Genomic DNA, 21,181 nt, shown 5'->3' with positions numbered 1-21,181 from the left:
CAAAAGTACTTTCTATGGGTCAAAACACATCCTGCCTCCTCAGTGTTCAAGATAATCCTACTAAACGAGTCCCTGGCCTGATACTACTTATTATTCACCCAGCAACTAAGAATCAGATCCTATATGCTTAACAATGTTTGCTAATGGGAAAATTATGACTACTACTTCTCCAAAGTGTCGAAACGACGCAGTAATGTTACCAAAACCAGCATTGTTTACAGATGCAGATACTTAAATGCGTGTTTCATCACCAGGGAAACTGTTGTGTTTTCAAACGAACAGTTGAGTGCGACCTCATCGTGCAACATCACATCCACAGCCCAGTCTATAGTACCATCAGACAAGATGACATGGTTGTGTCTTAATGCAATACCTTTTTTTATTTTTTTTTTAACCAATGAATCAAAGAAAACCTTGATCTGTCACCTGTAATTGGTGCATCGGGTCGAGACTGTTCTTTTCTCCATGCAGGTACAAACACAGTGATATCTTTATGTCCTTTTTCCAGAAACCAATCCACAGCAAGCTGAATTCCCCGACAGGAAAATCCTTCTTTATTCCCATGGCTGAAAAATATGCAGAAGTTTTAGAAACAGCAAGGGCAAAGGTTACATTTGGTTTTGGGTTTTGTTGTTGTGGTGTTTTAGGGTCTTCTATTTGGTTTTTTTTCTTCTAAAGCTGCCATGGTCTAAAGGATATAAGGGAAACAAAGTCCGTAAAGACAGGCAAACTTTAGACTAGTTTATGTAACTGGAAAAAGACATTTGTCCAAGCGATCAGATTGCAGCAACACTGCTACTTAAAACTCTAGAAATTGTGAAATTTCACTATCCCAAAAGCAAAAAAACAGGAAGGTTTTCCGCTTTTTCATTAAAAAAACTGAGCTAATGAAAAATATCACTTTCCCCAACAAATTGAACTTACCTTAAATAGTACCATAAAAAGTTATCAATAACAAAAAAGGAATGAACTAACAATGCTATCTGTCACATATAAACATCCAGATTTTAAAAATCCAGATTAAAAAAAAAGTAATCTAAATGTTCTGCATCTTTTATTAGGACTTTTTCTTTAAGGGAAAGGAATAACTCTCTCAAAGCTGTTTAAGGCCCACCCCCCATCAAAAATTTGTTTTCTGAAACACACAGGACTCTCTAAAACAGCACACAATTCAGATAAAGGGGTTTAATTTTTAAAATGCCTACGGAGTTTCTCCAAGGGAAAAAAAGAAATTACTTAGAGGTTTGATAGAAACTAAGTAGAATCTTACTCAGTCTACCCCAAGGGTGCGCCTATGTTGATTTGCTAAACATAGGGTGGACTAAAGAATCAGGTTTTAAATTCTCTAAGGAAATAGTTTAGGAGAACATGAATAATACAAAAGCACGCATAGGCAACACTGAATTACAATATCCTCAGTAGGTAGTCTACACAGGTAAGGGAGACACACAGATCTCTGCAATATGGCTGGATTTCATATTTGGATTCAAGCCAACGTTTTCTTTGTCTAAAAAAACAGAGTGCATATATTACTGCTACACCATATATTTGAATAATAAAAACTAAGAGTTCCGGTTCTTTTCAATTAATATAGCAACTACTTGAGAAAAAAATAAAATAAATAAGTAATTTTTTCTTCAGTTATGATGAGAGTGATGCTGCCCAGTTAGTTTGCCACCCACCGGTCATTACTTCCAAAGAGACTCCTATATTAACTTGTGAAGAAAATTAATTAATTTCTTCCAATCACTCCATCCATTGCTAAATCACATCAGTGATGCCATACTGAGGAGTGAGATCCTCACCACGAAAAAGCGGTTGAGTGGCCAGGCCAGGGAGGGTTATGGAACGCTGGAAGCGCAGGGAGGCTGTGCGCACCCATGATGGCCCCTATTCTGGAAAAAAAACCCACCCAAGGGGCCCAGGTAGCAGTGCTGGGCAGAAAACACAGGAGAGAACTCTGCAATAGCAGCCCTGAAGCGCGTGGGCAGTCCAGGCAGTTGGCTGTAATTAAGGAGGCTTCGTGGCACTATATAACCGTAGGTCCTCCCACTACATAAAGCAGCTGGCATTTGTACACAACGTGGCATCCAGCTGCTGCACCACCCTGTTCCAAGCTGTTAGTTCTGTGTAGCATCCCCCAGAACTGTTTACTTCAAGAAAATTTCAATACTGAAAATGGAAACGGTTCCATTTTCCATATATAGCCACCTTTCAGTTACAACATACATGTTTTACCGTAAAGGCAAGGCCTCCATTTGCATCATCAATAATTGCAGACTTGATGATCCACATGGGTCCACTCCAACTTGAGATATTCTATCATTCTATGATTCTATAAACAGAGCATCAGTTCTAAGCTACACAATAGTAAGTGCACACACACACTTTTCTCCAGTTGCTGCCACATTACGCTCAGGAATAACTCACGCAGTACAGAGACTGTAAATTCAACTGGCACAGAAAAAAAGGTAAGAAAATTTAAATCCAATATTGGTGATGTTGTTTTACCGAAACATCTTTTGGACTGATGTAACCATAACTTGGCACTGGAAAATCCTGTATATAAAATATTCTTCTAGGATTTGGGTGCGTCTATGTATTTAAAAACTCAGAGCACTCAATAAACCTATTAAAAAAATCGACGTTTTTTTTAATACATTGGAAAAAGTAATTCAGATCACAAATTCTTTTAGAGCAGAAAGCTGATACTAAAGGAAATCTATTGTACAAACACTATCCGAAGAAATCTTGATATCACTGATCACTAAGCAGACTGTTTAGAGAACTCCCTTGCAGAAAATCGTACTTTCTCAATGATAAACAAATCATTGGCCACTGAACTGTGTACTCCGCAGACATGCTGGAGGGTGGCATGGGACGGGTATCTCTTGAGTTAGTGTTGACCCAAGCAGCCAAGTGCAACGTGTGTACACAGGTGTCTGTAATTACAATCACCATAGCTGTGGCATCAGCACATTTAGCTCATCCATATCCCTGTACTGACACAGCTAAATTGCTTTGAATTCTGAGCAGGCTTGATCAGCAGGAGCTCACATACCCTGAAGTCCACTGCGCATCATCAGCATGCGCTGCATGTCATTTTAGAAAGAAGCAAGTTTTCCTCCCCTATTTGGATGCCTCTGGATATTGAAGAAAAATAACTTTCAGCATTGTTTAAGGACTTCAAAAAATTAAACCCATCCACACAAAAGCACACTACAGATAGACTGCTAGAACAAAAGATTTGAGGGGAGAACTTGGTTTGAAAAGGCGGGGAGGGAAACTGGAACACAGATTACATGTAAAGGAATAACAGCATAATTAAAAGCCTGGACTAAAGAGTCCATAAAAAAAATGTATGATCAGTGTAAATATACTACACAACTTAAAATTACTTTGCCATCAATACTGTTTTTTCTCATAAATATTTTAGTGATTTATTCTTCTCAAATATTGTGACAAGGAGACCCACCTCATAGCCACATTGCTTCCATCAATGACAATTGGCCTCAAGTTATCACTGTTATCCACAACTTCATCTTCAAGTGACAATTCAGGGCTTGCTATTTCCTTTGGGCAAGGGCCTCTTGGCACCAGAGTACTAGTGGTACTGCTGGCACTGCTTTGTCCCTCTGATTCACTTTTGTTGCCAAGTCTCACAAGCTCTGCCAGAACATCATTGATGAGCGCGTCTGCTCCCAATTTATTCAGTACAGCCTGGATCTGATCTCCTGCATACCCAAGCTTTAAAGCAAAATCCATTTTAGCTTGGTATTCCTTGTCCAAATTTGTTTTGCATTCGTCTAGCTTCAAGTCTTGTGTGATACTGCTCTGTGAAAAACTTGGGCGATCCAAACAAGGGGACCGACAGAGCGGCCGATGTGGTTTAGTGGAAACCTCCTTTTCTCTCCACTGAATATTGCTACAGGTGCTTCTGAAGTATGGTTGCTCAGGTTCACTTTCTGAGCTCGTCCATTCCTCAGATTCAGCACTGCATTCCCCAGCATCTTGTTCCACATTTCTGTCTTCTCTGGAGTGCCTCTTCTCCATTTTCAGCTTCCCTACCATAGACCAGGCCGTCATCACGTTCAGCTTCCAGCCAGAGAGCTCAGTTCTTCATTTCCAACGCCACCTGGAATTCATACTCAGTTGCACCATGTTGGCCAATTCAAAGTTTACACGAGGCTGGAGTTAATTTGCCTTGCTTACTACGTTCTGGCACCACCAACATGAAGTTCCTTTAAAAAAAAAAAAAATTAGCTTTTGACAAATTCTGCAAAATACTCAGCTACAATGATTTTGTTTACAAGTCAGTAGAGGTCCCTAGTCATTCACATTTCTGTGTAAAAATTGATCATAATAAAGCATATAATTATGTTGTCTCTTTAATAACAAATTAAACTCTCTTTCCTCCCCCAGTTACTCTACGTACAAAAAAAAAAATTACACTTCCCACACAATAAACTTACAGCTGAAATTAATGGAGTATCTCAGTAATATTTAAAGATAATGAAACAGAAAAGGGTGACCCACCACTTTCACTAGAAACCTGTCTTTACAGTCTTCTACTACAGGAACAGCCTGTCTACATCAGGAACAACCGTGTGGAGTTCCAGTATGCATAAAATTTAACACAAACCTTTTCAGCCTCTTTCAGTAAGGATTTACTATCAGAAACAACTAAGTTTACTGCAAGCTGGCTGCCAGTAGACATGTAAAGGTCAATAACAAGATGCACAAAGGTTCTACATGACAATCATCCTGTGCTCTGTTTACTGTACCTACTGCACTGAAAATTCCAAAATCAAGGATGGATCTTACTGCATTTTGTCAGAAAGTGAGGACAGACAATCATCATTCTTGTCTTATACCAGAAGAAAAATTGTTCAAGGAATTCTAGTGAGAGATCTGCCAAAGTAGAAGATTCAAGTGACCTGCGAAGGGCTGAACTGATGTCACTGAGCCTTTGAAAAATAGTTTTTAAAAGGAATTGCACCCACAGTAGTGCATGTTTAAGATAAAATGGTAAACTAAATATAAGTGCAGGTAACTAGAGAAAACTGATTACCAAAGTAATTAGCTAGAGGCCTACTTTCAGAAAGCTGCAAGTCCCACTTTCCTCTCTGTAAAACTGCAGACTTGAGAATGCAGAATCCAGTGTGAGTAACAAAAAATAATAATGTAATAGTCTTGAAGAAACCATTTATTTTAAACGCGCTTTCTCATTTTGATAAATCTTGCTTTTGTTAGTCACCTTTTTTAGGTGTAACCACAGACAAAGAGAAGAAAGACTGTAAGATAGGAAAATGAAAAGGTACCAAACTTCTGAAAGAGCACAGTTTTAAAGCTACATCTACTGCAGAGATTTCTGTCAGCAAAGATGTAGTCCAAAGAGGCATGAGGAGCATGATCCCAGATTTAAACAGCAATCACGGAAGACCGAATATTGACACCGGTTTTCCAATATACCTTTGCTTTTAACAGTACAACCTCTGTGTTCTGATGAACGCTGTAGATATAAGCTATGGATGCATGAAAAGCTCTTTCCCAGGATTCCTATGAGAATTTTTGCGACACAAAATAGACACTGGATAAAAATTTGTCACTGGAAGAGGGATTGGTCAAAGATGGCCTTTCCTAATAAGCTCCTCATGCACCCAAAAAGAAGTAACAAATAAATAATAAAAAAAATCTGAAGTATAACTCCTGGGTTTTGGGGGGGTTGCTGGTCACTGGTGTAACCAAGAATAAATTTATCTCTCTTCCATGCATCTTTTTCACCTCCTCTCACATCTTTTCCACTCCTCCAGGCTATGAGGAAGCATTAAAAGACAACAAAATTTTCTCAAAAGAACATAAGCACTCAACTAGGTACATAAATTATTTATATACAGGACATTATCAAATGCACTTGTGTTCAAAAGCCTTTTAAAAATCTGATTCCTCCCTCCCCAAGAGACCACAGTATGACGAAGAAAAAGGAGGTTGTTTAGGTTTTCAAATTTACTGTTAACTTCCCCACTGGTTTTATTTCAACAAATGATTTTCCAGAATTAATTAATTTAAATCAATTTTTAGAGGACCAAATTTACATTCTCTTACAAACACTTAAATATTAATTTAAACTACAAGCAAAATATGTTCCTTCCCAACTGGAAATTAAATTAATTGGAATCACTCAAAGAGATTTTTTTTTTTATAGTAATAAAATAATCTGGGTAACACTATCACTTTTACTTCCACATTCAGAATTTTTAACGTCCTTTTTTTCTGTTTGTTTTTTCTAACTATACAAGTTTTGCTCTTAATTTTTTTCTCCTCTTTTTTAGCTGGAGAATAATATATCTTATCTGCATATAAACTGATTTCACCATTTTGTTGCATTGTCCCAATTCTACATCCATATCACTAGTTTACTGTTATTTACCATCATATAAGCAATCTACCATAAATCTCATTTGTCCTTCCCTGAAAGTAAGATCTTATTTCAAGAGGAAGATAGTTCGATCAGTCAGATCTAAAGAATCCTGAATTCAAAAATTATTTAAAGTATAAACAAATAAATTTAATTTTAAGAACAATTTCTATCACTGCTGCTGGCATACTCACTTCTGTCACGCGTACGAAGAGAATGGCTCAGATGCAGCCCGTGTTAAGAAGCAATATTGTGTATCTAGGAGGACTGCTCTCTGCCAGTCCTGCGCTGTGGTTTACTATTCTTTGGTGGCTCGTGATAGATTGGTGGATCTGTTATGAAAGCTCACTCTCTGGAAACGCCCACTTCTATGACTCATCTTGGAGTTTCTTGCCTTTTTTTTTTTTCATTCATGTCAGCCTTTGGTTGAAAGCCACTAACTAGGGAAATTTAGCTGTCTCATCCCTCTCTTGCATAGCAGTGGAAAATATTTGGTCTGTGACGTAACAATCCCCATTATCTTTCAAATATTTGAGATGGGAATTAAAAATTCTCTAACACAGAAATATATCACTAGTTATCTTCGAACTATTTAAAAACTAAATCACAGTGTTTTAAAAAAAATTCTCCTTTTCATACTCATCTAGGATGTTGTGAGGGAAACCCTAAAAGCCCAAAGGTCCTGTAGATACCAACTGTAGCCAGTTCTACCAAGATATATCACAGATCTTCCACAAAAAAAAAAAAAAGATACAATATGTAGACATGGTAACTTCTGGAAAAGGCAGGAGTTTTCCCCATTTTCTTTAAATACCCAGCACACAAAGCCAATTTCTGAAGAGGCAACTTTTGTCAAATAGTTTAGATAACCTGATTTAGCATCAACTGCCATGCTGACAGACAATGAGGCAGGCTGTCTCCAGAGCCCATCTCCACAACCCTGTACGCTTTGTACAAAGAGCTCCTAGGAAACAAGTCGGCTTGCACCGAAGCTTCTCCACCCTTAGCCAGTCGCTCCATCTGTGCAACTGAACTGTTCCCTGCATCCACGCAGATTTGGGACGTTGTAGGATTTGTTCCCAAACGCACAATGTTAAGATTTTCAAAAAATGAAGGTCATCTCATTGTTGGGTCAGAAGCACCAAAACAAACAAAAAAATCCAACAACAAAAAACAACAGCTACAAAAATACTACAGCACAGGACCAAGTTTTCCCACCGACCATCGAGAGGGGGCACCTAGGAAGGAAGAAGTGTTGTGTTGTTCCTAAGTCAGCAAACAGAGTGGAAAGAACTGAGCAGGAGAAAGCAGCAACAGCAGCAACTGCCACTACTTTAACACACCACCCTTCTTCACACCCTCCAGACTAGAAACCAGACTTGTAATACCACCATTCAGCTACAAAAACAGTACTATGGTCTCTCCCTCATTTCTTCACAGCCCTGAAGAGTCCAATCTATACCCTGTTGCAACCCCTGGAGCTACCTATAGCCCTACAGCTATCGCTATAGATTTATGTGTGTTCACAGACTACGATCCAGACCCCTGTCCCTGAGCAAGCCAGCTCTCAACAGTGAGAAAAGACACAGCTACCGAAACTCATTACTGCTTGTCCTCAAACCGCAGCTGTGGTTTTTTAAAACAAATCTGCAATCCAGGATCACTACAGTACAGATAGTATCTCTTTTCAGTCAGTCAGTATTTTGATCTAACAAGCCTGTCAGTCGCTGCTTTTGTTAATGCCAGCGATCCAGACGTAATCAGTACCACCACTCTGAAAAGGCTGGGATGCCCTTTTCTTGGAAAGCTGAGGTTTCTGCTCTGTACCACTCCATTTCTGAAACTGTATTTGGTCTCAGTTTATTTCTGACTTCCAGTTAAGTAATGATACTTGCTATGATTACCTCTCCACCCACAGCGTGGCGAGCATGCAGTATATTATCCCTTCTTAGCGGGCCACGTGTTTCTCCTGCAAACAAAGGAGCCATCTATTACGTAGGCATATCAGGGAAATGAGTTTTCTGTATGTTCGAAGCATTTACGCTCAGTGACTTGAATTCACCACCTCTCTCAACTGTACAACTGTTTCCTTTGCCATAGTCAAACTAAAGAAATTGCTGATTAAAAACTCTAAGTAGAAACTTCTGAAGTTCCTTTAAAAGCAGCTAGCTTGACACTGCCAGGAAATAAGAATGAGTGAAATACTGACCAGACTCTACCTTGCTACCTCAAACGCAAGAAGGGCCCAGGGAAGAGTTGTGGCCACTGCTTTTTATACCTCTCACAGGAAAGATGAAATGGTGTTAAGCAGATACAAGATTAACATTTTATCTTGACATTAAGTCAAGTCCAAGTCCTACGTTTTTCACTGCTCTTACGATTTCTAATACATTTTTGTGCAAGTTTTGGATTTTTTAATTAAGCTTTCCATAAGTAGCTTGTCTTGCTTTCCCCTCACTACCTCTTCACCTAAAATGAGGTCCTTGCTTCACTGTTTGTTGTCTGTCGCCATTGAAGCCTAACTTAATAAAGAACTTTAAAATTATCTTTATAGTGCTCGTATTGCTTCCTGCTTCCCATGCTGCTTATAGGATACTTAAGTATCACTTGTCAAATACATGCCATATACTGTACCAAATAACTATGGTTTCTGTTCAGGAAACCCTGAGCAGCTGCACACCTCCAGTTCCAGCCATTAGCAGGGCTGAGCATGTAATCCCAGGTTACACACAGAAACACACACACACGTACAGCGCGCACACACACACGGCCAGCCACACAAGTGTACATAGACACGAACATTCTACGGCCTCATTGTGTTCCCCTCTCTGGCTGATAAAGATGAAGGTCCACTACTGGGAAATACATACATATATGTATATATATTGGGTTTACATGGCAAGGTGTTGGTAGCAGGAGGGCTGCAGGGGTGGCTTCTGTTAGAAGAGACCAGGAGCTGTCCCCATGTCAGACAGAACCAATTCCAGCCAGCTCCAAGGCAGATTCATCACTGGCCAAAGCCGAGACCATCAGCAATACTGGTGCTGCCTCTGTCTCCCCTTTTACATCCTCCACAGACACACACCCCCAAAACCAGCACTCTCAGTCAACCCCCGGACTTTAGAATCTCTCCAGCAGTTGGCCTAGTCTCTCTGGTAGCCAGCTCTTACAGTTGTCTCACTCCAGAAATATACACGTATACGTGGCTTCCCAGCTACTTAAACTTCTTGCCAGCTAGTTCAACCTGGTATTTGCTACCAATCATGTACCAACACTCATATCCTCCACTTGCTTGCACCACAGACACACAGGTCCCTAGAGAGCCCTTCACCCACAAAAGCTTAGAAATGGAGTTTAATGTTAACATTAACAGAGTGTGCTGACCAGGTTCGCAACATAACCAGACAAACACACTGATCAACAACCCCTTCACAGGCAACCTGTCCCTTTTATCCCCTTATCCCTCTATTTTCCCATGGTGGTTCCTTCACAAATCATCTTAAAACCTCCATTTTCTCCCCTGACCCCTACACCACCTTTGGTTCCTTCCCCCAGACTGCCCAAGTGGTATGCAATTGCAAAACGCTCTTCCCTTGCATCCCCCAAACGTGTCCCATGCCCCCTCAGTCTGTGAGATGGTCCAGACAGCCTCTACTATCAGTTGACTCATCATGATGGGTGTCACCTCGGGAGCACAGGGCTGATTGCTCTCCTGTGAAAGCCCCCAGAGAAGCCTGAGCTGGGCCACCATTTCTCTGACTGCGTTATTGGGGTTTCCTTGCTTGCCATTGTGACCCCACACTCCTCTGTGGTTGTGGAGACAAGCTTTTTATCACGCACATATTTCAAACATTTCAGGCAAGACGCATTTGTTTATTACATGTATATAAATATTTACATTTTCTCTACTTGAGCTTTCTGAGTAATTTGTTACAAGTATTCCTGTTAGAATGTTTTACACACAGTTGAATAAACTGTGACTGAGAGGACAATCAAATTATATTCTAGCATCATAATAAACAGAAGGTTAGAAAAGGTTCAAATAGTCAAAGCTAGAGCTAGTACTAAACTCTTAATATACATAATACCATTTACATTGCCGTTCTTAAATATTAAGATAAATATTACTTGATTACACACATTTCTCTCAAATATCATGCTTTGTTCAAACATTGTAATTTTTACCTTTAAATACTTCTTAAAAATGATTTAATAAAGCACAAAATGCAAAAATACACTGCTAAGAACTTAATATCTGAATTAACGTACCCTTGTTACCAAGTTACAAGCCTCTCTTTGTTACTAGTAACTGTAGAGAGCACTCATCTCATGTGGTGCACTTAAACCTTCAAACTTCCACGTTTCGTAAAGGAACACGCTAAAGCCATATATATTCAACTTCTTTTCTAACAATAGCATCAGGTCCCACGTGATTAATTTTTTTGAATCGGCCAAGTCACCACTAAATTTTTCTACAATAAAAGAGATGGAGTAAAGACAATATCTGAACTTTAAAGTGATAGGTTGTATGTAATATGCATAATTTGTATACATATAGTCTAAAAGAAAGTATGTGTAAAAATTTTTTTTTTTTTTAAATAAAAGATCATTTGGTAGTTCACATCTTCCATATCCATATTAAAACAACTCCTAGCTATTAATCTTCCTCCTGCTTCCCACTGTCAGTGACAAAGCTCATAATTTCTTTGATACATGTGAAAACAACCACAATCTGTGCCACATCTCCAAGATAATTTCCGGTCAGCACAGCATATGTATGCAATTAACCCACTGGCACCTAGACTAAAAATAACTCAAAGCTGCAATAATATAGTTTGTTTTTCCCACACTGCACTTTTCGGAAATTCAAACACATCATCTCGCAGAGTACTGATGGTAGAGAATAATTTATTTTCTTTCTGATTTACATTATCTAGCAGCAGTAGTACCACTGTACCTAGGGAACTCAATCAGTTCCTGTTCTATTCCAATGATATAGTCCCCGCCCAAAACAAAATACAGTCTAGAATTATGACGACAGGCTATGGATGAATTAAAGAAGTGATAACTGGAATATCAGAAAGACTACATGAAACAGTTCACTGTTTGTCCAGACACCTTTAAAAGGCAGCGAGTACTTCACGAGCACAGTAAGGGAGTTTATGGAGAGGTTTTAAAGGGGCAAGTGGAAAGAAATTATGCATTTAATATGCACGTGTGCAAATATACACATCAAAATAAGCATCTTAGGAAATGATCTCAATAGGAAGTGGGAGCCTGGATAAATGTTTTTGTGGATTAACAGAAGACTCGATCTCAGCCATCTCCTTGGCCATAACATTGAGAAATCTCAGGAGCAGTCTGGCTACATGGGTCTAAGACGACGGCCAAGTCTAAGAGGACTCCTAGCTTACAGGCCCACATATCCAGGAGAAATGAAAGCAGTGTTTCAGGCATTTTCAGTTTAAATTAGAAGATGAACATTTAGGGGGGACTGGAGATGAGAAATTTGTGAAGCAAATAAACAGTTCAAGCCATTTGAATCAACTCCCCAATAACATGGTAAAGAATAACGACTGAAAGGAAACAGTGATGAGACTCTGGGACCCTTACAGAAGGAAGAAGGATGGGAGAAGGATGATGAAGTGAAGAGACAAAGTGATAATCTCAACTGCATATGAAGTTAGCCTCTAAACATGGTATATTTTTATCAGGGTAGTATCAGACTGTATAGCACAAGAGTGAACTATGGATTACATTTAATCCAGTGCCAGCAATTCAAGCACCATGTAGAATAAAATGGCAACTTTCAGACAAAGTCTTTGGACAGAGATATCTTAGTTGAGACCTATTTCTGGAAGCAATAGGTGATCCACTGCAAATTCTCTATTATCTCATTGCCTTTATGCTCACTTTGCCCCTATGTGCACAGAAAAAAGGTATGGAAAAAAGCACTAACAATCAATTTACAGAATCATCCTTGCAGATAATTTTCCACTTTTTTGTTTTGTTATTGCTTACACTGTACACTTTTTAAATTTAGTATAGATGCGTTCAGAAGTTATCACACTGGGGTAAATTAAAAAAAAAATCCACTTACAAGCAAAAACAGAACAAACATTAAAAAACATAAATAATTCAAGTAACACTTGATTTTCCTGATAACTACAAAATTGAGAAATGAGTCAGCGTGCCTCAAAATTTTCTCAAAGATGGAATAAAAGCTCATCTTCACAGATCATAAACAACAACATTGTATTGCCGAAATTTTAGTGTTTGTTTAGTATGAGTTACATTCTCTCCAAAGATAGACAAATATGAACACACCCTTAAGGAGAGAAAAGAAAGCTATGAACAATTTCTGATTTGCAGATACTATAACTCAGAAATATATATACTGCAGCTTTAAAATTTTAATTCTCATGATGTTCATTGCTAAGCAACCAAGTTTTCTTACTAAACACCTCTTTCAGCACAGTCACGACTGACTAGTAGAATTGATAATGTGATTCAGAGAAAAGAGTGAGGCAAAATTATCTGTATTTTGTTCATAAAGGACGAAACTGAAAGCATCTATTTACTTCTGCTGGTATTAAAACAGAAGGAAAATGTCTGCCCAGTAAGAAAGTACTGTAATATTTATCAAAACCACTTGGGAATTATTTAACAATTACTATTCAAATGACAATGACTATTAAAGAGCGAGTGCTAGAAATGCTCTATTCAATGGCTGTTCATTTCAGCAGGACCGAAAGTATGAGAGAAGACACAACGGACTGAACAACTTTTGGTCCCTTATGACACTATCTTTCCACCATCTAAGTGTGCCCTTCAAAGGGCAACTATACGATGCACATATCTATTATGAGGAACAACCTCTAAATGAAAAACATTTTATTAATTCCTTTCATCAACTTTTCAGCAGCTTTACTTGTTTTCTATCATTGTAGATACTAAAATGCAAAGTTAAAAAAAAAAACAAAATAAAAAAACCCACAAGTATTTTCTCAAATGTCTCTCTCAACTGGATAATACATACGGATGACAATAATTCTACAACGTTTATTTTAAAGAGAGGGATTGTTTGTTTTACCTTGTATATTTTTGAGATACATGTAGTTAATAAGTGATTTTTTTTTAATAACACTCCAAGAAAAAAAATAATCTAACTGAATACTGACACCTGAAACGGTAACATCTAGGGGAGTTCCATACGCACAGCGAAGAATAAATATTGCAAATTTCTCCTTTTGTGTTTCTTAAACTGTAAAACAAACATCTTCACAAGAATTAAAAAATCTGGCATGTTTTTTATTACGAAAATGAAGCCCTCCATGGCTTCAGCCCTCCATGGCTTCATTTCACTAATTTATCACTAGCATGATTCTCTATACAGATTCCTCCCTGTAAAACAGGCATACAGGAAGAGGCATCTTTCTGGAAGAAGACTGTTCTAAACAATAGCTATATCTTTGATTACTGTGGCTACTTTTACATCATCAGGAGCTGACTGAAGTACACAAAGACATATATCCAAACTAATTTTCATGTCGCTAACTCAGGCACTAAAAGCAGCCAAATAATAACAACATGGACTTCAACACAAACTGCATAAACCCAGCGCGATCCCAGGTTACTTGTTCTACAACACATAAATGAATGAAACCCATTCTATCATCTTCACAGCTCAACATGTAGGGCTGGTACACTATATATCTACTACAGCTATGCCTCGTGATCGCAGTGCAGACAGTATATAAGCCTACTAACACAAAAGCTGACAACTTCCTGGTTACACACATACCGATTACGGTAAATTAAGAGTCTAAAACCATGGAAACAATACGAGTAGAGACAAAGAGAAGTCTTTTTAAAAATGATTCAGTGTTCAGAGACACTACATCCAACAGGATCTTCAACACTGCAGTGTGCTACAGCACAGACCAGTGGTTACTCTAAAGACATGTTTTTCACAGTATGTTTTCAGGGTATGATCGTTAAACACCTCTCCAACACAGGACTAATTGCCATTTTAAAGACATTAAAATTTGGGCCTGCAGCACACACGCATAAAAAAAGATGCATTGCACAAGTCTTCAGGAATGCGACAAACCAGTATTTATTAGGCATTAGGCAGAGGACACAAAGACCAGCTCAAGACGCGTTGATGGCACTGGATTTTGGATTAGCCCTTAATTTTGAAAACCGCATTTCTACAGTGCCCATGAAAAAAGCGACACAACTCAACAGTGGTGTTTTCAAGGCATGCAAGACACAACCTTCTTGTTGTAGTCTTACTTCAGGAGCAGTACAGATACTACACTCTCCTGCTTGCTGCTCTGAATATTTTCTGAGGTAGTGAGCTATTTTATCTACTGAGAAAGAAGCGCTTAAACCTGACAAAGTATATGAGTCACAAATAAAAATGGTAGTTTTTTCTCATTCTAATTATACACTTAGGTGGTACACATCTGCTGAGACAGATTCACAACTGAAGGAAAGCAGAAAATATTTTAAAATTAACATTTGGGTATTTCAGCGTGGATTAAAAAATGGGAAGGGTCACGCTGCGTGACATTATGCGCAATTGTCTTTTGCCCTTGATAGAAAGAAAAAGGGTTGGTGATTTGTAGCTATTGGCCCGTGTGTTTATACACCTTGAATCACTAGATTTCCATATTTATCATTATTTTAAACAGAGATAACAGAAATACATTACAGTTTACATACACATAACATAATAATGCATATGTTGTAATTCAACAGGAATTAATCACTTTAACCAATTTATTTTTTGAACCTTAGAATGAATTACTTTTCAGTATGTAACAGATGTGGTAGCTTAGCATATTTAATTTTCATTTACTGTGTCAAGTGTAGCAAGACTATAGGAAAACAGAATAAAACTGGCAATGCAGAAAATTTTCCTATTTAAGTTGGCCATTTTGAAATTAAAGTGATTCCATAATGTGACGCTTTTGCAAAAACAGTCATAGTTTCAAGTGCACTTCTCAGTAATGTCCACAAGATCATATGACCAAGCACTCGGAATTTTTCTAGCAGAACCTGGAATAAAGAATTCTGCCCTTTTTATTCCTTTTAAAACTGTACTTTACATAGCTTTAAGACTGTTCTAAGAGCTTTTATACTTAGCAAACAACAGTCATATAAGCATAAACCATTAACAGATGTAGCACATATATATTCTGATATAGCTTCCATAAAAAGACCAAAATACATAAGAGCCACTCAGTGAAGGAAAACAAGTATATCGGGCTTTAACCAAGATAAAAGCAGCTGGCTTTTGATGCAAATATCTGGCATTTACATCACTTACACTTACTGTGTTTGCTGAGGAGTGAGGAATCTTCCTTATTTAAAAGGAATACTCCTATTTTAAGAAACTTAAAATGAAATTATGTTCAAATACTTTTTGGACTTTTTAATCTAATAAATTAAACAAACTGATTTCTACGTTCTAGAAGAGATGGTCTAAATCAAAGAGCACAGATCTGCAGCTCCTTTATACATTTAGACACATGTATAATCAGTATTCCCAGAGTATGTACTAAATCAAATAGCATTTCTAACAGAAGCGTTAAAATGGCAGATCAGAGTTTTTAGTCCCTGGATAATTAGAGCCATATAAATGACAGCATTTTGATTCAGTTTAATGGATTTTTTTCTTACCTTACTATGCAATGTCAGTCTCAACACGTTAATGGGAAGTTTCAACACTGTCATTTTGATGAACAGAGAAACCTTAAATTTCAGCAAATCAAAGGCCTAATATTGTATAGTCTTTTATCAAGCTAAACTCAGAACACCACCAAGAAAAATATTTTACTTTTTCTCCTCATTATGACTTCTCTAACGTAAAACACTGACACACATTAAGTCTAAAGTAAAGCACTGGCAGGTAACACCAGTAGTGAACATCTCATCCTTAAAACTAATATTGAAATCACAATTGAAAAATAGCCTCCTGGCTATGGTTAGTAATTTTTATTCAGAAGCTTCCTCCTTTCTGAGTCAATTGAGATGTAGTATTTTAAAAGAAAAGCAAATTTGCCATTTCTGTTCCTGCATCTGCCTCTCCCTCCCTCAACCACCTTTGAAGTAGAACAATAAGGAATGTGACTTAGCACACTTCTGGTACAGAGGCAAAGAGCAAAGGAAGATTTTCAGCGTTGACTCACCAGTTAAGATGAACATAATCATCATCACCACCCAACCTTGAAAGGGATGTTCTTTCTTAACAAATGCTGAGGGAACACTTGTAATGGTAGAAGAGGTTTAGCTGTACAGAAAGGACTGAATTTGAGGAATCCACACACCAGAATATATAGAACTAGCAATGGCCTTTCTGATTCTTTGTATCTTTTTGTGCCTACATGTGTCCTGTCTACACAGAACAGTGAGGGGAAAAAAAAAAAACCCGCCCATATACATACACACACAAACACAGATAGATACACTCATATATACACATACGTTCTGAATCTGTCCGTGTATCACTTAATACATTTCACAGACTAATTGAGAATAGTGAAATAGAGTTCTTCCTTCCCAAATGCTGCAAAAACTTAAGTCACCCAGTTGTCCTTCCTCACGAACTTCTAGCCTACTGTCCCTGAAATCCCTTTACCACAGTTGGCTCAAATGATGACTGCTGTGTGAGAACTATGGCAATTCAGGGTCACTACCAATGATCTAAGGTAAGCCATTGAACTAGCAGATCAGTTAATTTTCAAATTTGATGAGAATATCTATGGGTATGAAAACCTAGATTCGTGCAATCTTGCCATGGACTCCTAACCACACCACCTAAGCTAGGAACCTACTTGCCCATGACTCTTCCCTCCAGTAGGAAGAGGCTGTTGGGCTCATGCATATCAGCTGGAAAAGGCATTGAGTGGGGTTTTTTTTGAGGGGGGAGTTAGGGGAGGAAATGTTTGTTTTTAAACACAGATCAAGTTTACAGTGCATCTCAAAAACAAAATTGTACCTGTGCAAACAGGAACAAGGTCCTTCCTGCAACACAAAGGCAAGAAAGAACCATCATGGTAGACAAAAATATATAAGTATTGTCATGCAAGAAAGTAATTGTGCAACTATCCCCCTAAGGACCTCAGTTTCTCACTTTCCATTTCAACGTTGCTGATGTTTGGCTAGACTACTGGACAAGGCATCAGAGAACAATAGTGTCGTTCAGCGATAACAAGACGTTCAGCTAAATTACATCCAAGAGCCACTCCTTACTTCCAGTCTGTGAAAGTTAATGAGCACAACTCTGCAGATCTTTTTTTGACTGCCCTTGATGATAACTTCCTTGTTCAGCTTAGAAGAAATGGTACTGAGTTACTATGCTATTATGCTCAACCTCCCCATAACAAGAAAGACACTAAACAGAAAATCATAGCACTTTGAAGTCTTATTTCTGATGCAGCAAAGAAGGTGCTCAGAACTTCATTTTTCTAACTCTGCTCAAACTGTAGTACTACACATCACAAGCATTAGGTATCTGCCCTGCAGGATTGTCTCACAAGTTTAAAGAGTATGACTGAACATCCGTGGCACTTTTCCATGGTTGACCTTTCATAAAGGATCCAGAAATTAACCTAGAGACCATTTCAGACAATGCCAGGAAAAGAAAAACATTATCCTGTTAACAGACAACGGGGAAATGAGTAAAAGCATTGCAATTATCTAGAAGTTTGAGAAACCATGGCCACTTCTGCAAATCCAAAATTAAACCTATTAAACACTAAGGTCGCAGTACATTTGGAACATTAAATAGAACACTCTATTCTTTGCTACGCAAATATGCGATCAATCCCTAGGCCTGAATTTATGGCCTTTACCAAGACTAAATCTGCAAAGAAGTCATTTCGCTTTGGTGATGACTATAGGGTTTAATTCAAAACATACAATAGAAACAATACCATAGAACAGAAAACCTGGTAGAAAGATCTCCGTTTTCACCTTATTCTTAGCATATTGTGAAGTTTTGTTAAACTGAAAAATTACACTAAGATACTACAATATCAGTGTTTGAGGTACTTCAAATTTATTTCAGTAAATACTTCAAATGATCATTGATATCAGTATTAGACTGATTAGTATTAAAAGCAAGCTGTGTCTAGCATATCACATAAATAGAGGGCCTGAAATCACTTGTGATGGAGTCAACTACAAATCAAGCGTGAACTGAAGACAAATACAAAGGTAGTATAGAATTTAAGCCTCTTACCTCAAATTTCATTCATTTTGTCACACTCATAAGTACGAATTCAAAGGGACAGGATGGGCATAGTTGGAATTATAAATAGAGGAAGTGGCATTTTAGGTTTTTCTTAAGATAGACGATATGTGTATGGAGTTAACCGATTTCATGAAGTAGAAAGAACAGGTAGTGCTGAGCATAAGACAAGCATAAAGTACAAGCCAGACATCTAAAGGGAAGAAAACTGAATATTTCCATTGCATTAGGTATTCAACCATCCTTCGTGAGACAGAAAAAAAAAAAAAAAAAGAAAGATTACAGTAAATACACGTTCAAAAAAAGGTGTTCTAACAATAATATAGTACCTCTTTCCACCAATCTTCTCTTTCTAACAATCTTAAGCAGTTACAGCTAGCATTATTGCTACTCAAAACGTCTGTTATCCCCACCAAGGCAACATTTACACTTCCGTTGACAACAGGACGTATAATAGAAGCAGAGCATTAACCCCATAAAAGATTACCAGTTAGCACTTCCTTATAAACTGAGATTGTGTATTCAGTAGTTCTAAAACCAAAGCAATACACTGGTTCTCCTAATCCACATTCTGATAGAAGGCCGTTTGGTACTACCTGCTCTGCAGGTCTAAATGACTCATTAATGGTCTGTGAAGGAAAAAAAAAATTAAAAATTGTGATTGCAGCTAAGTCAGAGACACATCAAGGATGTGATGCATCTTATCATCTTAACTTACACTAATTCTAATTTCGTAATTCAACACTTAGAATGCTAATTTGATGGACTAAAGCAAATATCTCATCCAGACGCGGTCTTCAAGAAACCTGAAAAACAAAGGGTATTCTGTTTCTAAAGGTCTCAATATACTGGGTGGACCTTCACAAGCTCCGCTATCCAACAAGAGGCAGGATGTATACTCCGCTGTCAGCACACATGCTTTCTGATAAACTCAAACAACCCTTTAGAAGCTACTAAAAAAAAAATAAAATGCCAGAAGCAGAGAGAGACACCTCACTCAGTAAGCATCAAACAGTACCTTTACAGAAAGCAGCAGGAAGAGCTTAAAGGCATCTTGTGACTTTAGATTTTCACACCTGTTACCTTGCTTTTGCAAAAACAAGGCAGTCCATCGCTAATTAGGTCTGCTTTGAGCAAAGTGTTGGTCTAGATGACCTCCTGAAGTCCAACCCATGCTAATTTTCCTTTTATTTTAAGATTCCTTCAGTGTTATCGTGACAACGCTGCTCATTTGCAAGGTGAGGAAGCTGGAAAGTCGTCTTCACAAAGACAAGAGAAAAAGCCTACCGCTTTGCTTTCAAAAATTAAAACAACAAATCCCTATTGTCCAGCTATTTCACCTCTCCCTTTCTAACAGGAGATCTATGTATGGACTAGGGATGAGAGAGTAAGTTTTTCTGGTGGGTTAGATTGTTTTAGGGGGTGGGGGTTTGTTTGCTTTTTAGATAAGGACAACATAGAAAGGCAAAGACTTGGCACAGAGTCCGAAATTAGTGTTTGATCTTCCAAAAATAAAAAAAAAAAAAAAAAGAAAAAAAAGAAAATGGGGGAGGTAGTCAGAGGGGCAATCGCATGTAGTTTTTAGTTTAAAATTCTCAGACTTAGTTTTGACTTTATGTGACTTGGCCGAGGTGTCCATGGGCTCATTAAAGGAGCATATATGTTAAATTTCTTGTGTTGATACTTTGCCCCTGTTACAACATTCCTCTCCAGACAACTGAAACAGAAGTTGACGCAGATAATCAGAACAGATTCGGACAATCAGAACAGATATTAATGTTGATGAGGGGACTCTCACCAGATGGACTGAACGTGAAAAGGAGCTCTTATATTTCAGCTATGTAACCAACAAGCACCTTGGCCTATGCTAGGATTTGTAAAAGGCTTTAGTTATACCGTACCATAATATCCAAATGAAATTCTAGAAGAGGCCCACAACAAACCACGTAAAGCCTAGGTTTTATGTTGACATAGTGATTCAACCTGCTTTGCTAGCAAGCAATGTCAAAAATAACTCGTGTAAGAAAATGAAATACAATAGCTACCTTTAAAACTCAAAGACACTTAGCTGAAGTACTTGCTTAAATATAGAAAGAACATATACATTTGAATCAAAACTGCCAGCTAATGCAGGGTTTTTCTTATTACGGCCAATCATCTCATTAATAATTTGTTCACCTCAGAACAATAAAACTACATCTTCAGAGATGCTATACTGCTTAGCTCTGCACTTACAAGTATGCTTCCTAAATCTGAAATATGCCAAACGCAATACTACATACCATGGCATCAGAAAGCCCTGATCTGTAAAGACGGTTGTGGTATTCTTATTCCAGATGAATTATCTGTGTTACCATGAATATTTTCTATCAAATATAGCTTATCAACAAGAAGGGAATTCACAGAAATTTAAAAAAAACCCCAAAACATATGTAAAGAATTTTGAAAATACTAGTATTATTACTCAAACATGCTTTTCATTTATAATGCCTAGAAAAAAA

The 21,181-nt window shown here is 37.9% G+C and overlaps 1 protein-coding gene across 5 annotated transcripts in view; it reads right to left on the bottom strand.

Annotated features, from left to right (window-relative positions):
• Positions 1 to 21,181, bottom strand: part of ZC3H12B (zinc finger CCCH-type containing 12B) — a 42,864-nt gene that overhangs the window by 6,132 nt on the left and 15,551 nt on the right. For all 5 annotated transcript variants that reach the window (XM_054214114.1, XM_054214115.1, XM_054214112.1 and 2 more), the window contains 2 exons: positions 3,476 to 4,241; positions 427 to 566 (listed from right to left, as the gene is read on the bottom strand). In XM_054214114.1, coding sequence (XP_054070089.1) covers positions 427 to 566; positions 3,476 to 4,086 — 751 coding nt within the window. In that variant the 5' untranslated portion in view covers positions 4,087 to 4,241. The remainder of the gene's footprint in view (positions 1 to 426; positions 567 to 3,475; positions 4,242 to 21,181) is intronic.

The sequence above is a fragment of the Rissa tridactyla genome, chromosome 9 (genome assembly GCF_028500815.1).
Source record: "Rissa tridactyla isolate bRisTri1 chromosome 9, bRisTri1.patW.cur.20221130, whole genome shotgun sequence".
In the NCBI taxonomy this organism is placed as follows: Eukaryota; Metazoa; Chordata; class Aves; order Charadriiformes; family Laridae; genus Rissa; species Rissa tridactyla.
This window is presented reverse-complemented; position numbering and strand designations above follow the sequence as displayed.